Raw genomic sequence first — 22,579 nt, forward strand, 5'->3', positions numbered from 1 at the left:
GAGGTGCTCCCCTTTATCCTGCCATGGGTTCCAGGGAGAAACTTATTTTGTTAGGCTTGCAGGGCAAGTGCTACTACTAGCTGATCCATTTGCTGGCCCAGTTACCCCTTTATGTGATGATGAGATTGTGTGGCAGAAAATGTCCTTGTGAGGTGCTGCTTTTCCAGGGCCTTCACTGTATTCTGCTTTCATGGATCCCCTTGTGTGGGTGGGTCAGGTACTGTCCTAGTTACTGTTCTATTGTTGTGAAGAGACACTTTGACCAAGGCAGCTCCTACTAAAGAAAGCATTTACATGGGGACCATCTTACAGTCTTAGAGGGTTACTCCATAATGATCTAGGGAGGCAGACATCATGGTGCTGGAGCAGTAGCTGAGAGCTTTATACCCTGATCTACAGGCAGCAGGCAGAGAGAAAGAGACACTGGACCTGTCAAGGGCTTTTGAAACTTCAAGCCCACCCTGATGACACACCTTCTCCAGAAAGGCCACATCTCCTAATCCTTCCCATACAGTTTCATTAACTGGGGACCAAGCATTCAAATACATGAGTCTATGGGACCATTCTTCTTCAGACCACTACGGACACCACTGTGGATAGGTATAGTCAGTACATAGGGGCTCTCTGAGAAGTCTGTGGATGTGCAAGTAGGGTGGCTGGAAGAGGGCATTGGGTCTTCTCTATCATTCTCTTCATTCCTGTTAAGTCAGGGTTTCTCCTAGAGCCTGGGGCGCTTTTCTTCTCAGCTAGGCTGAAAACCATCAAGCCTCAGCCATCTTCCTCTCTGATACCCTTGGAGCTGGGATTACAGGTGTGCAAAGGATACGTGGCTTGGTCCATGGGTGCTGAGATCCAAATTGCAGTTCTCATGATTACAGAGCAAGTACTCAAATGCTGAGCCATCTCTCCAGCCCCTTTGGTTTGTTGATGTGAAGTTCAACTTTTTTCAGCTGAGAGGCTGGATTCAGTGATGCCATTAGTTGTCAGGCAAGCAAGTGGGTATAAATAGGGGCCTTCTAAGGCACATGTCTGTTCCAAACACCATATGAGAGTAAGGGTTTGTAGATGCAAGCTGCTGTGCTGTAGAGTGAGAAGAAGCCTAGAAGAGATAGGGTCACCTGTCTGCACAAGTTGTGTAAGTGACTGGGGATTGCACACGTGAGATTGGGTGGATGAAACACTAGTTATTTTAAGATGATACTCCATGAGGGAGTGGCCAAGACATGCTTAGACAGATTCTGAGAGTTCTGGGAACAAGGTGGTGGGCGCATGGGGGTTTGTTGGTTACCATTCCTTTTTATTTGGCATTTTAGAAATCGTAAAAATCATCTGGGAGATCAAAGGGGCTGACAGGAGCAGGGAGGGGCAAAAAAAGAGAGTAGTGAGGAGAAGTATGCTCAGCATACTTCGTGTTCACACATGAGAGGAGTAGAGCACAGAAGGGCTAAGTATTTCCTTAAAACAGCACTGTGGCAGGAAGTTGGGTAGAGTGGGAAAGTTAAACTAGTGTTGAGTAGTTATTGCAGTTATTGATTGGGGAAATTGTTCCCGACTGCCCACTGGGAGTCAGAACATGTTTATATACAGAAAACTCAAGAACAACTAGAAGCATGACTTGAAATTTATCGGAGCCCTGTAATATAACTAGACAAACAATGTTACTAAGAAAGTACTGGTCAGCTTGTACAGAGGTAGTACCAGCTGAGTGTATGGTGGTAAACAGTTTCTCAGGAGCTACTTGTAGTAAAGACAAGACCACCTCAGAATAGCCCAGATCAAGCCATGTGATCCTTGCAGTTTTAGACTATATTGAGACACAGCCTGTGTGATATGGTTAGAGGACAGGCCTTCCCAGAGTGATTGCGGGCTAAGAATAAACACCATTGGAACCCGTGCCCATGAAAAGGTGGTCTGACTAAAGTCAGAAAGGTGGTGGATCCCGGGTACGTGGGAGACTCCTCCGGGTCCTCAGGCTGCCCTGAGGTGGCCAGGGCCTCCAGGCAGGGACCATGTGGCATTCCCCCACTGTGTTGCAGTTGGAGCAGTGCCAGTCCTTTCAAAGGACGCCTCCTCGGGTGAGAGGGGTCGCCGCTCCAGTCAGGTGAAGACCCCACACAATCCCTTGGACTCCAGTGCCCCACTGATGAAGAAGGGGAAGCAGAGGGAAATCCCGAAGGCCAAGAAGCCCACCTCACTGAAGAAGGTATGTGGACTATTTTCATGAAAGCAAGGCACTGGAAGATTGATGGACTGTGCGCTGTCTGCCCTTTTGCTTTTCGTTTGTTGTTCTGGGGCTTGAAACTGGGGGGTTGCTTATGTAAGCATTCTACCACTGAGCTATCGCCCAGGCTCACTCCTTGGCTTTTAAGGTTTATGTTGCAAATCAGTGTTGTACCAAATTGTGTCAGTTTTCCCTGGCAAATGATCCTTCACCCTCTCCTTATAACAAGACTGGGAATGAGGCAAAGAAAAATGTCTTCTTGTTCCCTTGTGGCAGTCCAGAAACCCAGACATGGGGGAGTTGCCTTTTCCTTCCTCACATACTCTGCTTCTCCTCTGGGACTCTGCAAATGACTATGAAGGCTTCTCTGAAGACCTTTTCTCCAGGTGGCCCTGCAGTGTGTGCTGTGTCCATTTAAATGCCGTGGTGGGTGACTCTTGTACCACACAGTGGCCTCTGAGCCTTGTGCATTGCTCATGTCAGATGTGTCATGGAGGGGCCATCATCAAAGCAAGGCATGACTAGGTGTTTTTGGCAAGCTGAACCTGGGCATTCCCAGGCAGAAGAGCTTATCTTTTAAGTACGAGAATCTAGGTGTTTTAATGGTTTTATTTTGTTTTTTAGATAATTTTGAAAGAACGTCAAGAGAGAATGCAGCAGCGACTCCAAGAAAGTGCTGTGAGCCTGACTGTCGCCAACAGCGATGCACAGGATGTGGATAGTGGTGCCAGTGACCAAGCCCCCAACCAGGCCAACCCCACAGGTACCAGTTTATGTGGATCTGAAATAATCGTTCAGGAGGGAGCTGCCTTGAAAATGATGAGCTGTGGTAGAAACTGGGACTGTGCCAACCCCACACAGGCCTGTGGCAAAATGCAAGTCAGCATGGAACCTAGAAGACATGGTTTCCACAGTCGAGCTTTACGGGCAGAGGTTTGGTCTTGAGTGACGCTAGGATCTCCAACCACATGGCTATTTACCAAGTGTGTGAGACCTGGTGTCAAAACAATTAATGTGTATGGCTTTCCAGAAGACTTTCTGCGGAGTTGTATGTTCAGGGAATGTTCATAGTGCAAATGTGTGTAGCTCAAGGACTTTTCACAGCAGGAGAACAGCCCAGTTACCTTCCTCAGAATGTGTAGTCAGAGGATTCCCCCAGGCTTCCTGCCCCAGCATGGTACCAGCTGCAGGGCTGTTACCTTTTGCAGTGCAGCTGTGGTGTGTGCCACACTGACTCTGCTCCCTTTCCTGGCATGTGGAGCAGTACTGTTTTGAGTTCTGAATAGTGTATAGTTGGTTAAGTGTGCCCAGTGTGGGAGGACACCAGGGTAGCTGGTGGAAGTGAGTCTGCCTTCGACAGTGTTACTGGTGTCTCTAGGAAGACAGAAGTACTTCCTGGAGCAAGCTTGCTGTTAGAGGCCCTGCCACACATCTACAGGTGTTCTGCCATCAACAGTTGAGCGGATAAGCCTTATAGGCGTTCCCACCCTTGTCCCAGAGTAATGTCTTTTTATGCTTGCCGCAACAGAGGGTGAGGAGTGTGCTCTTGAATTCCATCCCTTGTGATGTTACCTTGCTTTCATTCTGGTGCTCTGTGGAGATGCCACGCTGTTACTGACTCCACCTGGTACGTTATACATTGCCTAGTCCAACATCGTAGGCGTTTTGTTACGGTTTGTCTTAGTTGTTTTGGTTTTGGTTTTCTGTGTTGCTTTGGTTTTTGCTGAGGTTGCTAGCCTCAAACTGACTGTAGCCTAGGCCTTCCTTGTGTCTGGCCATGGCAGTCCTTCTGCCTCAGCCTCCTGTGTGCTGCTAACCCTAAAGGTTTTTGTTGTTTGAGTCTCACTTTGTGGCCCTGGCTAGCCTGAAATTCAGTATGCAGACCAGTCAGCCCTAAACACAAAGAGATCACTGCCTCTGTTTCCTGAGTGCTAGCATTAAAAGCGTGCTCCACTCTGTTTGGCAACTAACCCTGCTCTTTAAGTTTTCCTAATATGGTAATCTTTAGATTCCAAATGTAAAAAGTAGATTTTGCCACTGAACTTCACACTTAATGGTAACTTTTCTGTATTTCACCATAGTGAAAATGAGGAAGTGAAGAGACATGGAGAGGGGAGGTGCCATTTATTAGGAAAGACCAGAAAGCTCCCCTTGCCAGGCTTTGTGCCTCCTCCAAGACTCTGTTGCTCCTTTGCCCAGCTCTCTAAGTTGGTAGATTACTGGTGTATCACTGGCACCAAGAGGCTGTCTTCTCTGCAAGGCTTTTTTCTCAGAAGTGCACAGTGATTTCCCCCTCTCTGAAGGTCCAGAGAAGACAGAAGAATCAGTGTCTTCTATACCTGTGGTTGAGGGTGAGTCAGAAGAGCCAACTGGCACAGAGTTCCAGAGGGACCCAGAGGCCTGCCAGCCTGCCCCTGACAGTGGCAGCTTCCCCAAGATCCACAGCCGAAGGTTCCGGGAGTGAGTGAGCACTTGCTGCTAGGGCTCGGGTGGGGGCTGGCTCTGACTTCTCCTGCCTATGTATGTGCACCAGCATAGGCTGGCGTGGCTGAATACACAATGTGTTTCAGTCCTGTGCTTGAGATGAGCTGGGTAGTTGAGGGGTGGGGTGGGCATCTATGCCTATGTGTGACTGCTGGTTCTGTGGGTCTGTCCTGCTGATAGTGACTGAATAGGTGTCCTTAGTCCACTTTTGAAGTCGGGATAGGGTAAGGTGGCTGTGATGATAACTGGGGCCTTCCATGTTTCAGTTCCACAGCAGTTTCTTTTTCCCTCCAGTGTTTTCCTCTTTTCTTCCTTCCTTCCTTTTTGTATATTTACCTTTTTTGGAGACAGACTTACTGAGTGGTCCAGGCTAGCTTTGGCCCTGAACTCACACTCCTGCTTCCTCAGCTCTGAATTCTGCGGTTACAGGTGTAGCCCACCATACCTGGCTTCAGTTCAGTTCCCCAGGGTATGATGCACCACTCAGCATTGGTCATGCCTCTTTCCCAGGGCTCCTCAGGACAGCCCATCATGTGCCCATGCTCAGAGCAGGATGACTCGGTCTGTACAAGCCTTGGAGGGCAGGGTCCCCCTAGCATTCCTCCCTTGTAGTGGAGGGAGTCGCATGGTCCTGGTGAGTGCTAGTGTGTCCATGGCTTTTGTCTGATGCTGACTGCATTCCCTTTCCCTCGGGTTCCTTTCAGCTACTGTAGCCAGATGCTTAGTAAAGAAGTAGATGCTTGTGTCACTGGTCTGCTTAAGGAACTGGTGCGTTTCCAAGACCGGATGTACCAGAAGGATCCTGTCAAGGCCAAGACCAAACGCCGGCTCGTGTTGGGCCTGAGGGAAGTCCTGAAACACCTGAAGCTCAGGAAGCTGAAGTGCATCATCATCTCTCCCAACTGTGAGAAGACACAATCCAAAGGTGACAGTCCCATAGCACCCTGCAGCACAAGGCTCCTGTGCTGGTGCCCAGTAATCTGCTGCACAGTCAGCTGTGCACATGCTGGATACCTTGGCAGCTTGCTTTCAGTTTTAACAGAGCAGTTGTTTCCCAATGTGCTGCCAGCTGAGCCCTACCTAACGCTAACTGTAACCCTAATTCAGACCAAGGACCATCCTCTGACAGCAGGCTAGGGCAAGCCTCTGCTATCCAAGCTGCAGCTACAGCTCAGTGGGGTTGCTAGAGACCTTGCAGGGGCTTTGGTCCTGTTTGCAGAGTTGTTCAGTCTGGTTAACTCCTGCTCCCTTGTTGCAAATGTAGGTTTGTCACAATATTCCAGCAGTTGGCGTGGGCTGTAAGAGGGCTGTGTGTGAGGGATAGTAAACATGTCTACCCTCCCTCATGACTCTGGGAAGACTTGCCTGTCCATGCTGTGTCCTGCATTCAGTGGTGGAAGGAGTCATTAGAAAGAGTGCTGTCACTCTCACATGCCCTCTTTATCTTGTTGTGGCATGTCCAGGTAGAAATGCCAGTGAGGGGAATGTCTTAATACCTCAGCCATCTCCCTGCCCCATTCTTTTCTCCTGTGTGTAACCTTCAACTCTGCCAAAGTCATACTATGAAGTAACAGGTCCAGATCCTGGTGCTGAGTCCTGAACCATGATCTCCAGTTACCATTGTACATGCCAAACCTGGAGGCTCCCTAATAGACCTGAGGCACCCAGACCTTGGAGTAGCAACAGCTAGACCGCCTCGTGTGTAACCCAGTAGCTCACGTCTGTACTGGCCTAGTGCTACTCCAACATTACCACCAGCCAAAACATGGCAGGCTTCTAGTGACCTACTTGGCTGACTGTGTGTCTGGTAGTGCCCGGTGGCCTCTGCAGGTCATAGGCGAGAAGGAACAGACTGTTTTCTGGCTGTTGTTCACAGTGTACATCTGTACAGACTAAACTTTGAAGTGGTCACGCAAGGCCTGCTTATGGGAGAGGCAAGCCTGGGCTTCCGGCCCTCCAGACACTTCAGCAGCTGGCCCTTAGGCAAACCTTGGAGTATTTCCTTCCACAGCAACAAGCAAATGGTTTAGTGGGTAGCACTCCTGAAGTGTTTTTAGCTTTTTAACAGCCCTGCTTCCCAGTAGGGGCAAGTCATATGCTCCCTGGAAAGCTCTTTCTGCATCCTGCCTCTGCAGCAGGTTTGCCTGTCAGCTCTACCTCTCAACCCTTCCTTATGCCACTGTCAGAGGTGTAGGATGGAGGTCCTACATGCCTAGCCCTGCCTTGGCAGAAGGCTATAAGGAGAGCTGGTGTCTCTGCTCCTGTAGTTTCCTAAGGTAAAGCTGTGGAACAGTAGCAGTGTGAGAACAGGCATACAGGGAGCCTGGGGGCTCAGGTCCACACTGTCCAGGTAGAAGTGTGTCCCGTCCCTTACCCACACTCTTCAAAAATGCTGAGATCTTGGTTGTAGTAAGCTATAATGTTTTACAGTTCAAGGTAAATGTACAGTTCACATTTAGTCACTTTTATTAAGTATGTGAAAGAGCAGGGGTCAGGAGTTCTGCTTTGTTAGCGCGTTCGTGTTATGAACGTTGTTCGTGGGCTTTCTGAGTTTATTCCTTCAATATTCTATTTCTGAAGTAAATAGGTCCTTTTTTTTTTTCATTCCTTCTGCTCTTGTTGGAGCATAGAGGTTTGTGCCCCCCGCACCTTGACTTCATCTCTGTTGGGAGTGATCCTCAGGTGCTGTTGGGCGCCCAGTGACCAAGTATGTCGCCTTGCAAGGTGCTCCTTCAACTCCTCCCTGTGTTGGCCTTGCTGGTACCTCACCAGAACCAGGCCCAAGGTAGTAAAGAGCAAGGAGCCCATGCAAGCCAGGCAGCTGGGCCTGCACAGTAGACTAGGTGCCCATCTCAGCTTCTGGTTCTCATTCTGTAAGTGGGGGCTTAGCCCCTGTCCTTTAAGGACTTTGGGCATGATACACAGCTGATAAGTATGAGGTGCTGCAGTGGCCTGTCACCGAGTGGTGCTAGCTAAGTCTCGGAGTTTCTGCCTTAGAGAATTGGTTCTTCCTGGTGTCTGGGACTCTTTCCCAGTGGAATTTGGTATGGATAGATGACCTTATGATTATTGGTGGGCTGTGTCACACCAACCCTGTGTCATGTGGACTGTGCTTGTTTGACCAGGCGGGCTGGATGACACACTGCACACCATCATCGATTGCGCCTGTGAGCAGAACATCCCCTTTGTGTTTGCACTCAACCGCAAGGCTCTGGGGCGTAGTCTGAACAAGGCCGTTCCTGTCAGCATTGTGGGGATCTTCAGCTACGATGGGGCACAGGTGAGCTGGGCCCCAGCCTCTTAGCTCCTTGTCCATGGGAAAAAGTTGGGGTCATGCCCTATGATGTAACAAACTCACCAACCATAGCCCCTGTTATTTTATTTGCTTGTTTGTTTGTTTGTTTATGTGTAATGATCTGTCTGCATGTACATCTGCATACCAGAAGAGGGCACTAGATCTCACTATAGATGGTTGTGAGCCACCATGTGGTTGCTGGATATTGAACTCAGGGTCTCTGGAAGAGCAGCCAGTGCTCTTAACCTCTGAGCCATCTCTCTAGCCCCCATAGCCTCTGTTATGATGGCCCTAAGGAAAATTCATCCCAAAGGAGAACCTTCTCAGAAACCAGTAGCCTTTGTCTCCATAACAGCACCGAATAAAGTTCCTGAATTTGACTGTAGGTTTATTGCCAACAGAGAATCACCATGGGCAGCTGGCAGCACCCATAGGCAGAGACCCCACAGCCCATGTTACCTCTGCCTTGCTGTGGAGGGTCTGTCTACAATGTGCTCTCTTGTGCTCAAGGACCAGTTCCACAAGATGGTTGAGCTGACCATGGCAGCCCGTCAGGCCTACAAGACCATGTTGGAGACAATGCGGCAGGAGCTGTCAGGAGAGCCTGGGCCACAGACCCCTCCCAACCCATCCTTGCAGGGCCCCATCCAATCCACTGAAGCAGGCAACCTAGCTTCCACTGGAGAAGAGCCACACTATAGTGAGTACTCTGGGTCATCAGTGTTAATTAGGACCTTGTGGGGTAGGAGAACAGCATGGCACTGATGCCTTAACACTAGCAGCAATGTGCTGAGTCCTTCACTCTTGCCCATTATTTCTGAGATCTTAGTCAACTGACGCCAGAAGCTGCAAGGTCATCATTGATGGGTATTAATTAGACTTTGAGCCACACGGGAACAGTGGCGGCTGAAGGGCAGCTGTATCTAAGACAAACTTGTCGGGGCAGGGGCGAGTTGAATTCTCAGGGCCATTGTCCAGTGAAATGTGCTCTAGGGGCTGTGACTGATGCTGGTCATTAAGGGGAGAGCTAGCCTAGCAGGTGGGGAAGGGTGAATAGATATGGCCAGGGACACCTGAGCAGAGTGAATAGCTGGCATCAGTAACTCCTGCCACCCCATCCCTGCCTCTTAAGGAGTGTTGTGACCTGTCACGGTCTGTCATTTGGGCTGTTTTCCCATTTCAGTTGAGATTTGGAGGAAGCACCTGGAAGCGTACAGTCAGCAGACCCTGGAGCTGGAAGACTCACTAGAGGTGTCAACTTCTCAGATGATGAACTTGAATTTATAACAAGAGTTCTTGCCTGTGTGTCTGTATTGGGTAAGATGGGGAGGCAGGAAAAAGACTTCCTTCTCACTTCTTTACTGACCTGATGTAGTTTATGTGACTGTTGAGTTGGAAATGCACTGCCTAAGGGCAAAGGAAGCAGCTGGTGTAACCCTGAGTCCATCAGATGGACACTCAGTACACCTGTGGGGCCTTTTCTAAGCGCCTGGTGATTCACGGAATCTGGGAAATTCTGGAGAGCGCGTCCTGGGTACCGTGGCTGCCTAGGAAACACTATTACAGTGCTACTCAACCAAGTTTGGGGATGGTGGAACAGGAGCTGTGCTCCAGGCGTGAAGGGCTCTTCCCCAGGGATGGAGCCCTGCCACTTTGTGCTGCCAAGGATTTGCTGAGATGAGCCTCAGAAGATGATTAGTTTCTAACATGACTTTTTGACATGAATTAATGTGTTTAGCTTTTATTTTCCGAAGAAGCAGTATATATCAAATTTGTAGATTGAGTTTGATGTCTACAAATCTTTTTAATGAGCATACGATGAATGTGGTTTCTGTCTTATAGGACAGAGCTTACTTGCATATTTTTCCTGCAAGTAAGAGGGCTTATTTATTTTGAATAAAGAGTGATTATTTAATTTCATCTCAGACTCTGGTGATCTTAGGTGAGTGGTATCAGTCTTACTGGTTGTTAACACTGGAGTTCCTTACTGAGTTGTTCCTCTTTCACACTGCTGTGGTCTGGCAGGCTCAGTTACCATGGCCAGCTCCAGAACCAGGGACTGCCAAACTCAGACCTTTGTTTGCATCCCAAGTCTGCCCCATGTCAGGAAAGATTTTTACTGCCTGCTTGCCAACCAAATGTGTGCTTGATCTTGGAACCCTGTGGCAGTATTCAGTTGCAGTCAACAATGCCTCTGAGGAGTGAGTGGCCTATGGAGGTGAAGTGAAAGTACAAGACTGAGTCAGAAATGGGTGCCTGTAACACCAGTGGCCTGCCGACTATAGTTTGTGGCTACTTCTTGTCCCTTGCTGACACTGGTGTTGACTGTTTCATCGTGGGAAGTGGATTGGTGGAATAGCTCAGCAGACAGGGAGGAGCCTTTCCCTTCTCCCGCTTATGTCAGTAGACTGAAAGCTGGTTGTAGTAAGTTTGGAAATAGATTGTTTGAGAGAAAGAAAAAAAAAAAAAGCTCTGATATTAGTTTGTACTAATATCAGAGTTGAAAGTGCTCTGTCAGCTATATCCAGCAGCTAGAATGCTAACATTTGATAAGGCAAAAAAATGATCTGGAAAGTCTCCTGATCTGAGGGCCTTCTGCCCTGAGGTTGCTTTGTCTGTGGCATATGTTTGCTAAGCTAGGGCCATGTAGGAGCCCTTGGTGGGTTTCTGACTTCTCGTTCTGCTTCCAGAAGTCCTTCACATTTGACCTCATTGGGTCCCCTCCTGGTGCCCTGGTTGGTTGTGCTGCCACTTTTGTTGATGAGTCCTCTGTTGAGACTTCTATTGAGGACTTCAGAAGTCCTGTTGAGAGCTTCCCATGAAGTCAGCTCGCCTCCCCCAGCCCTTACTGTGCCAAGGGTGCCCAGGGCAGTAGGGTCACAGGAGTGAGCACCAGACTGAACACGAGTGCAGGTGGCTGCTCTTGTGCAGCTGGACAGGGAATCTTGTCTGTTTGTTTGTTTGAAGATGTTTATTTTATATGGGGCTGGAGAGATGGTTCAGTAGTTAAGAGCACTGTCTGCTCTTCCAAAGGACCTGGGTTCAATTCCCAGCATCCACATGTCAGCTCACAATTGTCTGTAACCCCTATTCTAAGTGATCTGACACCTTCACATTAATGCACATAAAATAAATTTTAAAAATGTATGTATGAGTGCTCTATCTGCATATATACCTGTGGGCCACAAGAGGACATCAGATCACATTACAGATGGGAGTGAGCCACCATGTGGTTCCAGGAATTGAACTCAAGATCTCTGGAAACACAGACAATGCTCTTAACCACAGAGCCATCTTCTCAACAGCCCTCTGAACAGCGAATCTTAATAAGCATACTTGCTGGCAGACAATCCACTACAACCTCAAGTGGATGGTTGCTGGCAGGTCCTGACAGGTCCAGACTTGAGGGAATCACAGGAAGCATTGCTAAGGTAAGGGACTGGGCAGTTTGTTGAAAGCACACCTTAAATATAGCCAGTGAAAGCTGAGTTTTGTTTGTTTTGTTTTTGAATTCTGTTGCAAAGGTATGGTGGTGCAGTACGCATAGTTAGTGTGCACTGGGAAGGCGGGTGAGTAGGTGCACATGACCACCAGGGGGTCTCACCAGAGCTGGCCTCAGGGTCCTTTTCGTACTAGGCCCAGGAGGGACCAGTGAACCCCACGTCTGGAAGGGCACCTGACTCACTTGTCCCAGAAAGAAGGACATTGAACTGAGCAAGGCAGTGTCTCCAGGGATCATAGAGAAGTGTAGCTTTGTTTTGAACAGTTTTAGGTTTTATGGTTCACAAGACGAGACATGTCTGCCAAGATTAAAGGCCGAGCAGGTTGTGGGCCACACCTCCCCAGGTCACACCCACACACGCTTCAGAGATTGTAATATAAAGACTTGGAAGCACCTACAAGACACGCTTACTCAGCACTGGCAAAACAGTTTAATACGGCACCAGAAGGTTTGCATAATTGACCTGTTTGGCTTTTCTACCTTGGAAGCGGAGCGCTGACAGGGTAAATGTGGGTGGAAACCACTGTGCTTTGGAAAACAGCCTTGCGTTTTGAGATAAGTGAAGAGCAACTTCCTCCTCTTCACTCAAGGTTTAAGGCAAAACAGTCTCACACGGAATCTCACCTCCCCTGTCCCAGAGTGGACCCTGGAACAAAATGAATGACCTATTTACTATGTGGCCACATCAGCAGAGTTGACTTAGCTCTACAGGACCAGAATGGAGATTAGTTGTGCAGACGCTGGGGGAGGGGCATGAGTGTGCAGTGAAGTCCTGGGAATAACGCGGGGTGGCCGCCATCACATGCTGCTCTATCACTCCTTGGGTGTAGAGCCTCCTCAACAGCTCAGCTGCCTGTTTCTGCTGGGAAGACTGATCCTTGTTCTACGTAAGCAGCTAATGTAAAAGCTTCCTGCTCTCTGTCTCAGGCAGACTGGGGTTCAGGCTACAGATTCCAAACCTCTAGGGGGGGACACTCAGGCAGTGGCAAAAGGCTGTGTGGAGCCAGCCAAGACAAAACAGCGTGGTGAGATAGGTGCTGTGCCTTCACCAGGTAAGTCTGCAGCTGGGGTCCACAAGGTCACTTGGGATCTGTCGAGAACTGTCTCAGGCAGCTAGAAGGTATCCTTGCTGCAGCTTTCCTAAAAACAAAAACAAGGTAGTGTTTGTGTTCTTGGCCTTGCTTGTTCTGGGGTGGAACCCACCCACCCAAGGCTTAAGGTTAACAGTACTCAGTGATTTCTTCAAGGATTCTGGAGGTAAGAGCAGCAGATTGTACTCTAGCTCCTGGTCCTCCTGTTTGAGACAGGTGCTTTGTGAGCCCATGCTGCTTAGCCAGGTACCCTGCCTTCAGAAAGGGGCTGTGCCATCTGCTAGCGTGCATCTTCTCTGATGAGAGAGGGCTGGCAACACTCACTGTTGATAGCCTGGGAGCCCTTTAACCCACATACTTGGGCCTCCCCAAAGTCGGAACTCTCCACTTGGGTGTAGCAGCTCATCGCAAGGTAAATCCTGGCCGAAGGGCAGCACAGTGCCTTGAGCCTGTGTGGGTCACCCTTCTTGAGGATGCCCTTGCATCCCTCAATGGGGTTGTGACAACCCCATCTCTCCATGTTGCTGAGCAGCAGATAGTTTCCTGCTCTCATGAAAGCAGTGAGCTCCAGGAGATCTGTCTAGGGGCTGGAGCAGCCTTGGGACCTAGAAGAAAGCTAGGGCCTATGCATGACCTACAAATTCCTCCACCATCATTATAGTGTCCATGATTCTACTAGCCACAGCGACAGCCCAGAACTCCAGGGCAACAGAAGCAGAAGTGCTCTACAGGCCAAGAGGAAGTCGGAGGGGTTACCTGCAAAGGCTTCCTGGTGGCCAGGTACGTACCCATGCCTTCCGCCAGCCCTGCATCAGCTGGTCATGCTCCACAGCCACAGCACGCCATGCAGCAAGCTCCTGGCTCCACTTTTCTTGCTGGAATGCGTCTGGAAGACAGGCAGATTCCAGGTCACAGCTTTGCATACCTTGGGTTGCTATCGGTGCACACTGCCATCAGGACCACCCCATGGGCTGAGTGGGGTGGGTGAGTCCCAGTTCTGGTCTGCCCACTGGGGAAGCCCCTCAGTGGCCTGAGTGGGCCACAGAAGAGCTCTGAGGAATCAGTGGATTTTGCACTTCATTGCTAGTTGCCTGGTTTGTTTTTAAGACAGTTTTGCCTCGTTGATCTAGTTGGCCTTGAACTCTGTAGTTCAGGCTGGAATAAATTTGAAATCTTCCTTCTGTGTTTTTGGTTCTGAGATTCTTAGTATGTGCCACCACACTCACACCTTTCTCCCAGCCACAGCTCTGTTGGTAACTGCTCCCCAGGGCTCCAGTGGACCTGGCCTCCCATTCCACTGCCATTTCCTGGGTGGCAGGGGCCCTATTCCCATAGCTGTGTCAGGTGGCAGAGACCCCCACTTTGCAGGTGAGCCTGTAGATCCCTTCAGTAAGAATAGATGCTTAACCTCAAAATTCAGTTTAGCTCTCAACAAAGTTGGGAGAGTCTTAGGAAGGCTGTATGTTGGGAGGTTTCTCTTGTCTCTCCCTAAGTGTGCTTTCTCTTGGATTCTGAAAACAACCCAATAGCATGCTAGGGTGAAGTACACCATGTCCTCGAACTGTTGTTTATGCCAATGTCAGAAATAGTGCCATGAACATGAGCCCATCTGATGTGAAGAACAACTAATAATGTCCAGGTGGTCATTCAGAGTGCCATAGGAGGCCCTAACTTGAAGCTTAGAACTGCTGGCCAAAGTGGGGAAGCTGGTTCTTCCCAGAAACCCCTGGGGCCCTGCAGACTGATTCTAACAGCACAGGTGAGCATTGCACCCTCCCTCCTCCCCCCAAGCTAACAGTCACTTCACCTTGCTGCAGCTTTGCTGGACTAGAACCACTTTGGGTGGGACAGATTAATTCTCAGCTGTGTGAGCATGACTATATCTTCGATCCTCCATGCTCATGTGTACTAGGTGACTTTGTAGGTGCTTGCTAGTGCTGCCCTAACTCCTGTTGAGAATTTGAAAGCCACAGGTCCCTTCTGACAGTTCTGGTTCACCCTGATGGTCATTGCCTAGACGTAGACAGTACCCACTAATGGACAGCAGAGGAACTTTCTATTATATGTGTGTAAAACAAAGAAAGTAATAGAGGGAGCTGTAGGGGACCTGGAAAGTGGAAAGCTGTGGGACACAGCTGCTGTCCCAGGACCACCTCACAGCAAGGCCTGTGGTACAGTGCTAAATCCTCTAGGGGTTGGAGGAAGTGGCATGTTAAGGTGTTCATGGCTGAGAAGACTGCCTCACCAGGGATAACCTCCCTCAGTCCTAGCACACAACCAAAGGTCTCTGGGTTGGGTACATAGCAAGAAGGTTCAGTAGACATTCAACACAGAAGTGGAAAGCCCTGTCCTCTTTGCCCAGTTGAATTTCTAGATCTCCAGCCCAGCTAAGCCCTGCTGTACCCTGTTACTTATTCTAAGTCTCAGCTACTGCTCAGTTTTGATACTGAGTCCCGTCTCTGGGAAGACAGAACTTGCATTCTGTAAGAGCTGGGGGAAGGCAAGGATCGCAGCTCAGGCTGAGAAGAGCTGGTCCAGCCTGTTCCCTCAGCACCATCTGTGCCATCACGTGCAGGGGACTTCTGAGCTCCTCAGCCCTGCCATTCTGACCACTGGCTTCTTAGCCCCAAGCTGTGATGATGTTACGTGGTCTAGATTCCATGCAACTCTGAGAGAAGAAAATTGGGAAGAATGAGGCCTCTCCAGCCAGAGAGAAGATCTATAGCTGTGAACCAGCAGAATGCAATAAAACCAAAAACTTCCACTCTAGAAGACCTGATACCTCAGTAAGGTTTGGAAGATAAAGTTGAAAAAAATGGATGAGGAAGCAGAAAAGTTAAAAAATGACAGGAAACAAAAAGGTGCCTTAAGGGAGCAGCTCAACTCTCACATCCTGGAAAAGATCCTGAATAGCAGATGGAGAACAGTGAGCACAGTCAAGGAAGTGCCCCAGAATGGGGGAGTAGGGGCTGTCTGTTTAATGCATTGTGGGAAAGTGTGAGAAGACCAAGCCACTTGAAATTATCACTCCTTGAGAAAACAAGCTTCCAGAGAAAATTAAAAACTGCCTCAGAAGTGAGGAAAGACCTTAGGCGAAGTGCCAGCATGTGCCACGGTGGTGCGTCAGGGCTGTCTGTGTGTCCAAGCAAACTGGTACATGAGGGATACAGCTTTCATGGTATTTACTTCCATTCCTGTTCTCTGAGGTATGCCACAAGACGTCACCTGAAAACCAGCTGCTCAATAAAGAATACCCAGGAAATTAGACTCCGATCCAACATGAAAACAACTCCGCCCTCAAAGTGACACGAGATCCCAAACCAGCTGTGTTGCATACCTGTGGTCCCAGCACTCAGGAAGCTGAGGCAGGAGGATCACAAGAAAGCCAGTTTGGGCTGCAGAGTGAGGGATTGTCTCAAAAAGACCCCAAAGTGACCCCTTGGCTCTTCTGAAGACAGCTAATGGAAGATTGTAGGTTAGTTACAAGCCACTGTGTTTAATGCTGAAGTGAGGGTGGGTGGGTAGGCGGACCCCTGGGCATACTGAAGCTAGGAGATGTCATTTATCAGGAGCCAGCTACCATGTTTGGTGAGACAAGGTCTCCCTGTGTCTTGGAGTCTGCTGGCTTGGCTAGGCTATTTGGGATCTGCCTACCTCTGCCTTCCCAGCAATGGGATCACAAATGCATACCATCACACCCAGAGTTGTGTGTGTGTGTGTGTTTGTTTGTTTTGTTTTTACTATTACATTCTTCTATTGGGAGCACACAAAATTTTATTGACCTGTGTGTGGAAATCTGAGAACAACGTGGAGTCAGTTCTGTTTCCACAACATGGGTCCAAGGGATCAAAGTAGGGCATCTGGCAAGCACTTTTACCCATTGAGCTTTACAAACCTCACACTCAGTTTTTTACTTGGGTTCTGGGGATCAAACAGGTCTTGCGTGACAAGCACGTTGTCAACAGTCATCTTAAGAGCCTCACTGTCTTCTTAGACACAACTTCCCATACAGGAAAGTGGGGGAAGGCAGTGTGTAGTATGTGATGCCAGAGTGGTCTGCTCATGTAACCTCATGGCATGCACATCTGTGCCTGGTATGTGCATGAATGCACAGGCATACATGCACATGGCATATGTACACGTGTGTGGTGTATTCTGTAGTGTTTGTGCATGTGTGCATCAGTTCATCATAAAGCAGTGAAAAGCTAAATCATCTTCCTCAGAAGGAGGCAAATAGGTTAATCCTCCAACTGAAACTACTCCTCAGTCTTTAGACAGGCCAAATAGTGACAACCAGCCCTAGAAGTGTTGCTGCCAAGCGACCACACTTACCGTGTCTCATCACAGTAATTCGAACCTTGGAGGTCTGGTTCCCTGCTGAGGAGAGGACAGAGCAGCTGTATTCGGTGGTTTCTTGGATGGTGTCCCGAAGCCAGCTGAGGGCATGGGCCCTGCCATCGGGCAGCGTGTGGGTCTGCATAGGTACACATGTCTCCAGGGCACGCCTGTTCTTCTCCCAGATGAAGCGGACATCTGCTGGACCTGTAGGCACATGGGCGATCTCAACATCTCCACTAAGACTGAAGGGAGCTGGCCAGATGAAGAGCCACCTTGGTCTCAAACGCCTTAGTTGTGACATGGGACAGCTTCCAGTTCTGTACCAGTCTCTCCTGGAAGAGCTAAGCCACAAAGTGCCACATCTGTCCTTAGACTTCTCTGTAGGCTCCACATTCACATGGCCTGAACCTCCCAGAGTGCACGGCCTCAACCTCCTGCTCCTTGTTGCACTGTGCACCCTTACTAAGTGAAATCCTCAGGGTCTGGAGATGTGGCACCCTTTCTGCAGGTGTTTTTAGCCCTGGTTCCACATGACTTTGAACTCCTGATGTGCCTGGCTCTACTTTCCAAGTGCCAGGATTACATGTGTGTATCACCCCACCATGCCTGGTTCTTAGGCTTCCCCCTCCCCAACCTCCGATTCAAGGTTTCTCTTTGTAGCCCTGGCTGTCCTGGGTCCACTTTGTAGAAGAGACTCATAAGAGATCCGCCTGCCTCTTCCTCTCCTGAGTGTTGGGATTAAAGGTGTGCTCCACCATGCCCGGAGTTCTTAGGCCTTTTTATAGTAATTATTGAAAACAAAGACTGTAGCCAAGTGTGTTGGAGCACACTTGCAGCTGTAGCACTGTGAGAGGAGGATCAACATGAGTTTGAGGCCATAAGGTTTTCATGATGAGTTTCAAGCCATCTAGGGCTGTATGGTGAGACCATCTCAAACATAAAAAGCCTAGACTAGGTCCAGGGGTTGACCGTCTGCATCTGTAAAATGAAAGGCCAGGCTAACTGTACAACTCTGTGCTTTGGATCCAGAGAACTGGCTAGAAACGCCTCAGCCCAGGGGTAGGAGCACATTCTTGGCCCTCCAGACTGGAATCCAGAGGCTGCCAAATGCCACACAGATAAGTGAAGGCCTGGATTTGACACCACCTCTGTGTGCTTGAAATGGTACTCACTTGCCAGGTTGGTGGCCTCTGCAGTCCCTAGTGCCCTTCTAGGTAATAGGAAGCAGGAGAACTTGGCTCCTTCTACTAAGGAATCCTACCTCCTTGCCTGAGGAAGACCCCTGACACAGGGTGAGGTGGCACACACCTTAATCTTAGCTCCCAGGAGGCAGAGGCAGCCAGATTTGAGTTCAGCCTGGTCTACATAATGAACCCTGTCTTGAAAAAGAAAATCAAGGCTAAGGCCACTTATTTCCACCATGAAGTAACCTATTCAATGGATCACCTATGGGTGGCTCCAACTTGTCTGACAGACTGGGTCCTGGAAAGTGGGCAAGGCAGGGAGACCTAGGAGAGGGGACCTCTCTCTGATTCTAAACTGAAGACCCCCAAACAGGCAGAGGCTAGACCAACCTCAGACCCTCAATTCCTTATAGGGTGTCTGGGGGCTGTCATTTCTGGGCAATTGTAAATAGATGCTGCATTCTGGTCCCAGTGCCAAAATCGGTTGTGACGGCAACACGTCACCTCCCTCTTGGTGCTGACTTATGGGTATGTACAGTCTGGGTCTCAGACTTCACCTCAGAACCCCAGAGCTTTGGGCCATGCCAGGAAAGGCTCTACTCCCTCCACCAAGGAGAAGGCAAAACAAAGCAGCTACACTCATAGATGGTTCACACTCCCTGGCTCTACCCTGGACTTGGCTGAAAGTGGCCCAGTGGTTTAAACCAGCTATGTTTTGTCTGCTACTGTTGCCAGGTATGTGCTACACCAAGCTGAGCTGGGCAGACCAGAACCCTCCAGCCACCTTCTTGTCATCATCCGACACACACACCATGGGCAGGTCTGCCTAAGCACACAACCAGCATGAACAAGGACACCTTACAGGTGTATGTCTGAGGGTGGAGGCGGCTGGTTTCTGATAGTACCTACACTCCCTTCAGCCTCCCAACTCCAGACGGGCTGGGGTCCCCTGGACATATGTGATAATGGCACATCCCCAAGGCCAACCAGCCCTTGCTTGGCCAGAACACCTCATGAGGATGAGTCTTGGCTAGCCAGCCAAGAACAGAAGGCTGGCTTGGTGGGAAACATGCAGGGAAGAAAGGAAATGGCATCCCCAGCTGGGGCTCAGAACACTGACCAGGAAAAAAAAAGCAGAGCCTGAGGACGCTCAAGAAATATCTGGCATTGTCCACAGCTGTGAGGCCAAGGGTGTGTGACTGGCTGAGGGTGGGAGAATTCCCACCCTGCCCTAGGGAAGGAATGGTGCTAGCCAAGGAGTTGGTGCTTCTCAGGCACAGGACACACATTGTTTTTTCTTTTTAAGATGGGATCTCATTGTAGCCCAAACTAGCCTTGAACTTTATACATAGCTAAGGATGACCTTGAGCTTGTGATCCTCCTGCCTTCACCTCCCAAGTACTGGGATTGTCGGCATGCACCTGTGAACAAGTTGATGGACTGAGACGCTAACCTAGGGCTTCCCAACCATTCTACCAACACAGGCTCAGCCTCACAGACTGAACTTTTGAAGACATTTCTAGTTTATTGCTTTGGGCATGGATTCTCCCCGATTCATCAACCTTGGTATCTAGGCACCTTTATCTGGCCGCTACATCAGTTACCCCTGTGCTGATGTCAGAGGCTTTCCTCCCAAGCTGGATCAAGTACAAACACTTCCATTGATGAATCCGAGATAGCAGCACACCTGAAGGGCCACAGGCTGTTTCTGTCAGTACCAATCAGGAAATGTCCTGGGGTGGGACACCACTATGCTGACAGTCATGAGGAAACTCAGGGAAATTGAGTCTTAAAAAATTGAAATGAAAAACATGTAATGCACATGGTGTTTAGTGGGGTTCCAGAGGGTTAACAAAATGGTGTGTGTGTGTGTGTGTGTGTGTGTGTGTGTGTGTGTGTGTGTGTTGGGGGTATAATCATGTGCGTGCTCATGCATGTGTGGTTTGGAGGGTGGTGTCAAGTGTCTTCCTCTGTTGCTCATCACTGTATCTACTGAAGCAATGTCTCTCAACTAAACCCTGAGCTCACTGAATCAGGTCGTCTAGCTAGCCAGCTTGCTCCAGGGATCTTTTTCCCACCTCTGGATCGCTGGGATTATAGGTGACCTATTGGACCCGGGCATTATGTGCATGCTGGGGACCAAAACTCTGGGCTGTGTGCTTGCACAACAAATGCTTTGCCCACTGAACTACCTCCCCATGCGCACAGAAATGGGGTTGACTTTTTACATTTGGTTTATGTGTATGGTGTTTCACTTGCCTGCATCTGTGCATCACATGCATGCAGTGCCAGAGGAGGGCACTGGATCCACTGGCACTGGAGCTGCAAGTAGTGTAACCACCATGTGGGTGCTTGGAATCAAACCTGTGACCTTTCCGAGAACAAGGGCACATAGTCGCTGGTCCATCTCACCAGCCCCTTGAAATTTTAAAATATATTTCTAAGACCTTATAAATAAATATAAATGGTACTTTTTAACTGTTTTTTTTTTCAAAGATTTATTTTATGCATTATGAGTGTTCTATCAGCATGTACACCTGCATGCCAGAGGAGGGTATCAGTTCTCATTACAGATGGTTGGGAGCCACCATGTGGTTGCTGGGAATTGAACTCAAGACCACTAGAAGAGCAGACAATGCTCTTAATCACTCAGCTATCTTTCCAGCCCATAAATGGTACTTTTATAATTTAAAAAGCCACTATCTGAGACAGAATTGGGCTGTGTTTGACGCAGGGTTAGCTGTAATCCCAGTACTCAGGAGGCAGAGACAGAGGGCTAACCAAAAGTTCAGGGCCAACCCGAGCCATAGCAAGTCCCATAGTTCCAGGTTAGGCAAGGCCACACACTGAGGCTCTGTCTCAAAGTAAATTAAAAAAAAAATTAAAAAGCAAACAAACATATATAAACCAGGAATGTGCCAATCTCTGAGGGATATTCCAAAGGTGTTCCAGCAGCACTTGTGGCTACCCACCTGGCTGCAGATTAGTGGACAAGCCCTGTGGACTTAAACAATTCTATAATTTGTTTTCCATTCAGGCGTTTTCAGTTCTAGCCACAGAAAGCCCCATGGACTTCCACCCATCTGCATATATGTAGATGTCCACCACCTGGACTGCGCAAATGGAGTCATCCTGTAGTATCTGCAGGGCGCCAGCTCCAGAGCCTTGAGGACAGCCAAAGACATGTTCGCAGAAACCTATACATGCCTCCTCCTGAAGGCTTTGAGTCATTTCTAGATTTCTTATAACACCTAATACTAGGCAGACACTGGTTAAAGAGCTGTGAAACATTTTGTTTAGGGAAAAGTGGCATGACAGAGCCTGCACATGTCCAGAACAGGTGCAGCTTTATGGAATCAGATCCACAGCAGGTAGGATCCTGGGAATGTACCTGCAGCAGCTCTAGGGCCCAGCTCTTCCTTCCGAGTGCTTCCGTGCCTGTCATGGAACTGTATTAGACGTTCCTCTACACATGGGCATCACCCTAGAATCCAACTTAAAGGACTCATTCCTGAGTTACGACCAAGAAAGGAACAGGAGACAGTAACTCCAGTGTTTCGGTGATTGAAGCCCAGCCTCCCCACACCCACCAGCTCTGTCTGACACAGAAGACCCTGGAGAACTCTCATCACCAAACCCTTAGGCAGAGAATCCAGGTAACTTGAGTTGGGGCTACCCCATGAACAGGAACCTTCAACTGCAAAGCTCCTCAAAGACCAGGTATGAGGAGGCAGACACAACTAGGACATACTGGCCACGCCCCACACCTTGAGCACAGAGTTAAGCACCTATAAACATAAATGTGGCTGAACTGTCAGACATGAAAGACCCCGAAGAGGTACTTACTCTTTGTCCATTCTTTATCCAATTCCTCAGAGTGCAGGAATTAAAGAGAGGGAGAAAGCGTTAGCAGCAGCGGGCAGTAGCACTCCATCAGTGCTGGTGCTAGACCCAGAACTGAACCTGTGCGGCATGGGATGCCCGGGCACATCCACGTACAGGCTCCCAGCTAGGGGGTTATTGAAGCTAACAGCCTGTCTCCTGGGCTACCTGCTGCAAATACCTTCGTGTGATGGCAAATACTGTCAGTTTGACAGGATCTAAAGTCACCTAGGAGATACCTAGGCGTGCCTGTGAGGATTTTATCTTGACTGGGGTCCTAAAGAGTTGGGGGTGCTGGGCATGCCTTTACTCTCAGCACTCGGGAGGCAGAGGCAGGAGGATTTCTGTGAACTGGAGGACATCGTGGTCTCCAGAGTAGGCCTTGTGTGAAGTGTGCTGTATGTGGTATTGATGGACTGAGTAGTAGGGTGCACATGCCTGTAGCATGCTAGGTGGTGTGGGGCGTGGATGTGGTACGTGTGTGGTGCATGTGAACGTCTGTGGTGGGAGTACCTGTGGGGTGGCGAGGTGCGGTGCATGGTGTGGTGTATGTGCCGAGACCTGGCTTGTGTGGGGTGTGGC

The 22,579-nt window shown here is 49.3% G+C and overlaps 1 protein-coding gene across 2 annotated transcripts in view; it reads left to right on the forward strand.

The window, feature by feature from the left end:
- The window catches only part of Secisbp2 (SECIS binding protein 2), a 28,285-nt gene extending 18,365 nt beyond the window's left edge, over positions 1 to 9,920 (forward strand). For both annotated transcript variants that reach the window (XM_055595213.1, XM_055595215.1), the window contains 7 exons: positions 2,037 to 2,203; positions 2,846 to 2,984; positions 4,525 to 4,681; positions 5,410 to 5,630; positions 7,831 to 7,985; positions 8,511 to 8,700; positions 9,184 to 9,920. In XM_055595213.1, the coding sequence (XP_055451188.1) occupies positions 2,037 to 2,203; positions 2,846 to 2,984; positions 4,525 to 4,681; positions 5,410 to 5,630; positions 7,831 to 7,985; positions 8,511 to 8,700; positions 9,184 to 9,287 (1,133 nt within the window). In that variant the 3' untranslated portion in view covers positions 9,288 to 9,920. The remainder of the gene's footprint in view (positions 1 to 2,036; positions 2,204 to 2,845; positions 2,985 to 4,524; positions 4,682 to 5,409; positions 5,631 to 7,830; positions 7,986 to 8,510; positions 8,701 to 9,183) is intronic.
- Positions 9,921 to 22,579: the final 12,659 nt, after the last annotated feature.

This window comes from Psammomys obesus, unplaced genomic scaffold (assembly GCF_907164565.1).
Source record: "Psammomys obesus unplaced genomic scaffold, mPsaObe1.curated_primary_1811, whole genome shotgun sequence".
Lineage (NCBI taxonomy): Eukaryota > Metazoa > Chordata > Mammalia > Rodentia > Muridae > Psammomys > Psammomys obesus.